The following is an 8,170-nucleotide window of genomic DNA, read 5'->3' on the forward strand; positions in this document are numbered from 1 at the left end:
TCTGAGCGATTATGTGAAAGAGACCTGGGGACAGAGAACCAGCTCCTGGCAGGGACAGCTTCTGGCACCAGAAACAGAGGCTTGGGCAGGGAGTGAGCAGGAGCTGCTCCCAGAAATGCCATGGGAGGGGGGATTTGGGCACCTCCCTGCCACCCCCTGCAGTGCAGACACCCTCTCTGGAGCAACCCCCCTGGTCTCCTCTCCCACCCAGCAAAGCCTGTTCCCCCAAGGCCATGGGATCCAGGGCATGAGTCACATCCTTGGCAGCTGGACCTCCAGTCGAGGAGAAGTGCATGTGTCCTACAGTTAACACAGAACAACACAGACAAAAGTAACTGCCCTCCAGTGTCACTGTCAGTGAGGTGGAGAGCAAAACAGGGTAAGGAGAAGGCTCCACAGCATTCCCATCTGCCTTTCTCTTCTTGCTTTGGTTTTTTTTTGGAGCATTGCAGTTTTCTTCCCTCTTTCCCCACATTTCTATTGTGCTTTTGCTCTCTGTGTTGAGGTGGGGCTGCAGGTCAGCTTCTGTTCGGACACCAGCGCTCAGGGTCCTGCCCTGGAGGTGTCTTCATGGGAACTAGGTGCCCAAGCTGTGAGGCACCGTGTCATTCAGTTGGTAGCATTGAAAAATTTCCTGAAACATTCCTCATTCAGCTCATGGAGGGGCATTGCGATGAGAAATGGCGTGGGCTTTACCTCTAAGAAGTCTCCCCTAACTTGTCATTGTGTTTTCCTTCTTGGACAGGTCCCCATGCCCACAGAGAACAAACGTCCAACAGCAGCTCCATCACCCAGTTCCTCCTCCTGGCATTCACAGACACGCGGGAGCTGCAGCTCTTGCACTTCTGGCTCTTCCTGGCCATCTACCTGGCTGCCCTCCTGGGCAACGGCCTCATCATCACTGCCGTTGCCTGCGACCACCGCCTCCACACCCCCATGTACTTCTTCCTCCTCAACCTCTCCCTCCTTGTCCTGGGCTTAATCTCCACCACTGTCCCAAAGACCATGGCCAATGCCCTGTGGGACACCAGGGCCATCTCCTACCTGGGATGTGCTGCACAGCTCTTTTTCTTTCTCTTCTTGGTTGTAGGGGAGTATTGTCTTCTCACTGTCATGGCCTACGACCGCTACATTGCCATCTGCAAACCCCTGCACTACGGGACCCTCCTGGGCAGCAGAGCTTGTGTCCACATGGCAGCAGCTGCCTGGGGCACTGGGTTTCTCAATGCTCTCCTGCACACTGCCAATACATTTTCCCTACCCCTCTGCCAAGGCAATGTCCTGGACCAGTTCTTCTGTGAAATCCCCCACATCCTCAAGCTCTCCTGCTCAGATGCCTACCTCAGGGAAGTTGGGGTCCTTGTGGTTACTGCCTGTTTAGCCTTTGGGTGTTTTGTTTTCATTGCGGTGTCCTATGTGCAGATCTTCAGGGCCGTGCTGAGGATCCCCTCTGAGCAGGGACGGCACAAAGCCTTTTCCACATGCCTCCCTCACCTGGCCGTGGTCTCCCTGTTTCTCAGCATGGCAGTGTTTGCCTACCTGAAGCCACACTCCTTCTCCTCTCCATCCCTGGATATGGTGGTGGCAGTTCTGTACTCTGTGGTGCCTCCAGTAGTGAACCCCCTCATCTACAGCATGAGGAACCAGGAGCTCAAGGGTGCAGTGTGGAAGCTGATGACTGGATGGTTTTAAGCAGCAATAAACTGCCCATTTTCTTCTGTATATCACTCACAATGTAAAGCACTATAGGACCAGCCTGACTTTGGTAGTTGGTCTGGTTCAGTTTTTAACTTTTGTTAGTTTTAATCATATTGTCCACAAAGAAATGCCATTACTCGTAACATTCCTGAGTCAGTATCTACCTGTCCTGTGTGACCCAGAGACTGTGTAATGATGAGCCGTGCTCTTTGTGTTTTAAAACAAAATAAACGACCCCTCAGTGACTTGTTTGTCCAAGGTCCTTTGTTGAGACCTTCTCTGGAGCTGCAGGGGCAGTGCCTGTGTGCAGAGGTGGAGGGGAAAAGAGTCCTGGCACAGCAGCACTGCCAGGCAGCACCAGCACTTGGTCTTTCCGAGCTGCTCACTTTCCACTTCCACTCTCTCCTTCTGAGCCCTTCTGTTGGTGTAAGGCCTGAGAGCACTGGCAGCTTGATATAGTCCTGGTGGGTGGCAGCTTGTGCCAGCAGGCAGGGACAAGCAATGGGTGCTTCTGTGGCAGAGCTGACGTCCATAACAGCATTGCCATCATGAAAGGGCAGTTGCTGAAGGCTTAGGTCTCACCCACTGTGGCCAGCTTCATTGCAAATGCTCCATCACGCTTCCTTGGCTTTCTGGCCTGTCCCTTTCATTACGTGCTATCAAAGGAGGTGGCCTGCAGAGCATCTCAGCTGTGCAGTCAGAAGGGGTTCTGCAAGCAGCAGTGACATTGCCCTCGAGAAGAAGGCGGCAGTTTTCACCTTTCACAAGGCACAGAGCACATCTCGGGAACATGAATGCACTCGGTGGCACACACCCCTCCAAGTTTCATCTTTCTGAACTTCCTTCACAATCACCACTGCTCTCTCAGCCTCAGCATTCAGCTCGTGTTTTGCCCATCTGTTTCTCTACCCATCTAGGCTGTAATGGCCTAACTTGAGTAGAAGACTATTGAGCCCTGCTGCAGCTGAGGTAAACAACATCCACTCTTCTCCCCTCATGCACTAACACAGTTACTTCACCACAAAGGCAATCAGGCTGGTGAGGCATGATTTACCCTTGGGGAGTCCACGCTGACTGCTTTTGGACATGTTCTTCTCTTTTAGCTGTCCAGACATGTCATCCATAAGGAGGCATTCAGTGGCTCCCTCCTCACCAAAGTGAGCTTGTACAGCCTGCGGTGCCCTGGCTTGCACTTCTGGCTGCCTTCAAAGATGGGTGCAGCACTTGCTTGTCCTCACTCACATAAGACCTTCACCAGTCCCGTGACCTCTCAAAAGGGATACTCCAAGAAATGCCAGTCTTCCCCTCTAACTTCCTTACCACTATTCTGCTTGTTATACAGTGGATTTAGTTTCACTAGTCTTTCATATACTTTCACCTATCCTGATACAGTGGCCATTTCTAAAATCATCTTTGCGGATGCAGACTGCCTAGGCAAAGGCCCTTGCCATTTTTCTCCCGTTTTCTCCTCCCCTTAATCTTTGTTCATTCAGATACCTCTCACCTATGCGACTGCCTTAAGCCTCAGGGAGTTCAAAGCTTGCCTGTCTCTCAGTAGTCTAATTGTCTCTTTAACCAACACTTTAGTTGTTTTCCTATCTATCTTTTTGCACCTTCCTATCTAAAACATTTCTCATAAGATTATCTCTTGTGGAAGGGCAACCTCCTTAGAGGCAGCTTGTACCTAGCAGATGGATACAGAGTGTGTTTTACTGTTTGTGAAACTTTACCATATTTTTCTTTACTTTACTTGCAAATAGGAAAAATTCTTCTGTGCCTGTGTGCAGCCAGTTCTCGAAGGAGAGCAGGTGGGAGATGGTGCACAGGAGCTGTAGCATCCAGCTAAGGAGATCAGTGCAGAAGTCTGATGCAAGGAACAGTGATGCAAGTCCCAGGTGGCCAATGACAGAAAAGGGGACCTTTGGGAGGTGAGGAGCAAAGTTGTCCATACAGTGTCAGACCTCAAGGGACTGCTTTTCCTACCTGTCCAGACCTCCCGAGCGGACACTCACCTCTTCTTTAACCTCAGAATTAATAAAAAATATCCTTTAAAACAAAACTCATTTTTATTAGATGCACTTTGAAATCTTTCGCCTTAACTACCCTAGGAAACCTCTCTAATGAGCTGTACAAGTCTTGAAGACTTGGAGAAAATCACAGGAAGAGACAGGGCTCGTTAGGGCTTTCTGTATTTTAATGAGCCCCATGGTGTATTTGGGGCTGAGGCCTTGAACCTCAGATACTGAGAGGAGATTGAACAAACTGCTCAAGAAGTCCAAGTCAGAAGCTGAACCCAAAGTACCTTGAAGCATTAATGGGCCCCATGAGGACCATTACTGACAAAGCCTCCCCAGGGACTCTTTAGAGCAGGTAATTGGAGGCCATGATTGCAGGTAAGCAAAGGCTCTGTGCAGGCAGCTGTAATGCTGAGCAAACCCTTTGGTTTCTTCTGTGAAGCAGAAAGGCCAAGCCCTCATCCGCAGGCCCTGGGAAGGCAGATCCTGTCCCTCCCGCATGGCTCAGGGCTCCTCCTGGGGGCAGTGGGGTGTGAGGGTGAGCAATGCCAAGTGTAGGAAAACTGTACACCACCTCCCGGCCTCCCCAGGCAGGGCTGAGGAGAAACAAAGGCCAGAGCCTCAAAGCAACTTTTGCCTGGTAGGCCTCGGTGCCAGAGGCAGCTGCCAGAGCCAAGAGGATAAAGACCTCAGTCCTGTTGGGCCTTTCAGCCTTGCTAGAGCCCTTGGCCATCTCTGCTGCAGGCTGTCCTACGCTGTCCCGTGCCTGCACCTCTTTCCCTTCAGGCTCTTGACATCCATCTTGCCTTCCCACCTAGCTCTCAGCCCAGCATTTCTATAGCTTCACTGATGGCTCTCCACCCTTGCTGGCTTCCCCTTGAAACACAAAGCCATGGGCTGATCCAGACTCCCTCTGGGTCACCTCTTGCACCACAAGGCTACCCTTTCAGTGACATTTCTTTTTCCTCACATCCAGTCTGAACCTTCCAAGCTGCACTTTGTGGAGGCTTCCTTCTCTTCCCACTACCAGGAAAAGCTCCGTCACCTCTGAAGCCGCCCTTCAAGCAGTTGCACGCTACTACTACAGTGCCCTGAGCCTCCATTTCACCAGGAGAAAGAAGTCCAGGTCCTTCAGCCTCTCCAAAGAGACCCAGACCCCCATCCTGAGATGCTGGTGGGCAGAGGTGGTTGGGGGGTTACCCGGAGGGCAGGAGCACCAGGAGGAGCGTCAGCCTGCTGCTCTACCTGCCATGGCAGTTGGGAAGTGTGGGGTTGGTTTGGGGCAAACAGCATTCTGAGGGGTCCGTCCCCATGGCGATCATTCTGCCAGCACCTGCTTCAGCCAGCCTTGCGATGCTTTGACTTTTCATACCACGACAACTTCCCACCTCCATGATTTTCCATCCTGCTGCTAATTTCCTGCCCTCAGTGTTGGTTTCCCAGCCCCACGATGGTTCCCCGTCCCAGTGATGATTTCCCATCCCAATGGTGGTTTGCTATCCCAGTGGCCTCCCATCCCAAGCATGATGTTTTGGGGGAGGCGAATTGCCTGTCCACGGGGAAGGGATGGGGCCAGCACCAGTGGCCCTCTGATGCCAACATGCCTGTGCTGTCCCATCCTGCCCTAGTGGTTGGGATTGGGGCGTGGGGGGTTAGGGCACTTTTGGGTTGTTTTTGTCCTCCCCTCTGTGCCCTGGGGCCAACTGCCGCTCCCAACTGTGGTGGAACCGGTGCCGGTACCGTTACCGTTCAGCCATGATGGGGAGCTGTCACGAGAATTTGGCAAGTGGGCTATGCTGACGAGGAGAGAAGCTGGGACGCAGAGTATAGCATTACAAGAGGAATTCTTGCATTCGTGCGCATGAGCCGTCCCATTCAAACTGGGGCACCACAAATGCGGTTTTACAGATGCTTCTTATGCTTTTCAAGCGTTCAGGTCCAATGCAATTTGACCGACCTCTGCTTAACACACACACAGGCTGCTGTTCTGCAAAGCAACTCCAATTCTGTGGCGTCATCATCCATCTGCTTCTTTCTTGATCTTGACATCCCTGGAGTTGGTCTGGCTGCAGATCCTGATCTCTGATGGCAGATAAGGGGAGGGTTTCACAGAGGTGTCGGAGGGGCTGGGATGCTGGCGTGAGCTGGGTCATCCAGGGGCATCCTTTCTTCTTCAGGGTGGGGGCTGTCCTTCTCCTCCTTGCTGGGGGCCTTTAGTCTTGCTGACTGAACCATGACTGTGCAGTATACAACGTCAACTAGATGTATATCTGTCTATCTTCAGGAGCTTGATCCAATTTCATACTCTCATGACTAATTGCTGCAATAGTTAGGGCATGAGATTTTCCTAAAAGAGCCCCTGGGGTGTCCCTCTGTGGGGGTCCCCGGGAGGTACTTGTGGGGGTTGCTCGTAGATGGTTGGGAGATGCAGGTACTGGGGGCGATGGTAGCAGCGTGGGGTGGGGATGCTGTTCCTGGGGCCATTGGCTCCAGCCTGCGGTAGGGATGCCGACGGTGGGGCTGTCAGGAGCAGGACAGGGCAGAGATACCAGGGGTGTTGGTGCCAGGCCGGGGTGGGGATGCCGGTTCCGGGGCAGTGGTTCCCGTTGGGAACCGCAAGGTTGTGCCGCCTTTCATAGGGGTTGCCGCCTTTCACCAGGGAACAAAATGGAGGGACAAGGACAAGGCTGCCCGAGCAGGGCTTTGCAGGGCCAGCTCTAGTGATGGTTGCAGGGGCAGCAGACCGCAGGAGCACTTCTCTCCCAGGCTGCTCACAGCTGTGCCTGCGGCCGTGGCTCTGCCGCTCCCCAGCTGGGTCCCAGCTTTCAGCCTCGGAGACATCTGTCCTCAGGAGATGTCTGCTCAGGAGGACGGGAGCATTCCTGCTCTAGCCCTGCAGCGCTCTCCATGGGCAAACACAGGTCCCCGACACACAGCCCCAGCCCGCAGCCCAAGGGAACAGACTGGGCAGCACTCGTGCAGACTCTCACTGGCCAGCGGGCTCTTCTCCACGAAACGTGCGAATGATCATTTTTTTCCTCCAGTGCTTTCATGTGGGCTTCTTTTGTGCACAGCAGAGATCTCCCAGTAAGAAATCCCCGAGGGGCCGTATGTGTGTCCACCTGGTCCTTGAGGGGAGTTGCACACGGCCTGGAAACGGCATTTTGAGAGCTGCCAGGTGCCAGCCAACAGGTCACCCAGGCCCCTCGGCAGCTTTGGAAATCTCCACCCACATCTGGGTGCCACGTCATTCCCTGGCTCCCCTCCAGTCACTGCAGGTCACTGGGAAAGAAGTAGCTCACAACATCTAATGGAAACGTGCTTGATTACAGCTGTGCCTGTAGGCGACGGCCACCAGACTTCTCAGCCTGACCTTGTCCGGGAGCCTCAGGGCGATCCCACAGGTATGTCACGTGAATGCACGAGCATTTAGGGTTTCATATTCTGTTCCTATGAAATTTTACTTAATAATTTCTTGGCCTGTGCTCAGACATGCAGAAGAGCAGAGAGGGAACGGGTCAGGCTGAGTGATGTCCCCTGGGGCACTCTGCCTTGGGAAGCTGTCTTTGCCAGACTCTGCGAGCCTGCGCTGCTTCAGGTGCCTGTTGCAAGGCCAGCGGGCTTGTTGGGGTTGAGTTTAGAGCTGGTGGGAGCTCCAGGGAGTCCTTTCTCCCGACAGCTCCGTGCATGGGTTGTTTTGGATTAGCATGTTCCAGGCACCCAGGAACTGTCTGCATGATGCTCCTGAGTAGGAAGGGAGAGAGGAGTGCCATGGAGCAATCCCGCGTTTGAACTGCATTCCCTGCCATTCAGCTCTGAGGAAGTCTACTGAAATATTTCACGGGAGCTGCTCTCTTCTGTTTGTTTCCAGAGGTGGCGGGGGGCGATGGATATCCAGCTTCCCGGCTGGGTGCCAGGGCTGAGGCGCAGGGAGATCGCATGGGTACGTCATGGCTTTTTACTGCCTTTGAGAGCTGCCAGCTCAAAGCCCAAATGTGTGCGGGTGTGAGAATATAGACCTGCACTGTGTGTGCCGTGACATTCCGTGATCCCTGTGTATGTTCTGCTATTCAGTTATGGTGGTGTGTATCACAGTGTATGATGGAAACGTGTCATGGGTGTTTGGTTGCAGATGTGGCTCCAGCTCCTCGGCTGAATCCTGCGCTGGAGCTCAGCTGGCATCCCAGGGGTGAGTAGTCAGTCTTGGCTGACTTCACAGGCTAAGCTCTCGTTTTCAGTATTTTAGTAGTGAGAAATCTAACTGGATCCTTTCTGTTAAGGTCCTCAAAGAGCAAAGTATAAAGCCAGCCTAGGGCAATCTTCCCAGCAGTCATCAGAAGTCCTAAAGGAAATCCTGGGACAACTGGAGAAAGCGGCACATGGTGGGTGTATATCACTCTTAAGCAGGAGGCTTGGGAAGCTGAGCTTGTAGACACCTGTATGGACAAGCCGTAGGC

At 53.2% G+C, this 8,170-nt stretch overlaps 1 protein-coding gene across 1 annotated transcript; it reads left to right on the plus strand.

The window, feature by feature from the left end:
* The first annotated feature begins 696 nt into the window (after window positions 1-696).
* Window positions 697-1,692, plus strand: LOC148050025 (olfactory receptor 14J1-like). The gene has a single exon (XM_087745548.1). It carries the CDS (start codon window positions 937-939, stop codon window positions 1,690-1,692), a length of 756 nt encoding a protein of 251 aa, XP_087601674.1. The 5' UTR covers window positions 697-936.
* The last annotated feature ends 6,478 nt before the right edge of the window (window positions 1,693-8,170 follow it).

Source organism: Nipponia nippon, unplaced genomic scaffold (assembly GCF_047370975.1).
Source record: "Nipponia nippon isolate SJK-2023a ecotype South Korea unplaced genomic scaffold, ASM4737097v1 scaffold_92, whole genome shotgun sequence".
NCBI classification, from domain to species: Eukaryota; Metazoa; Chordata; class Aves; order Pelecaniformes; family Threskiornithidae; genus Nipponia; species Nipponia nippon.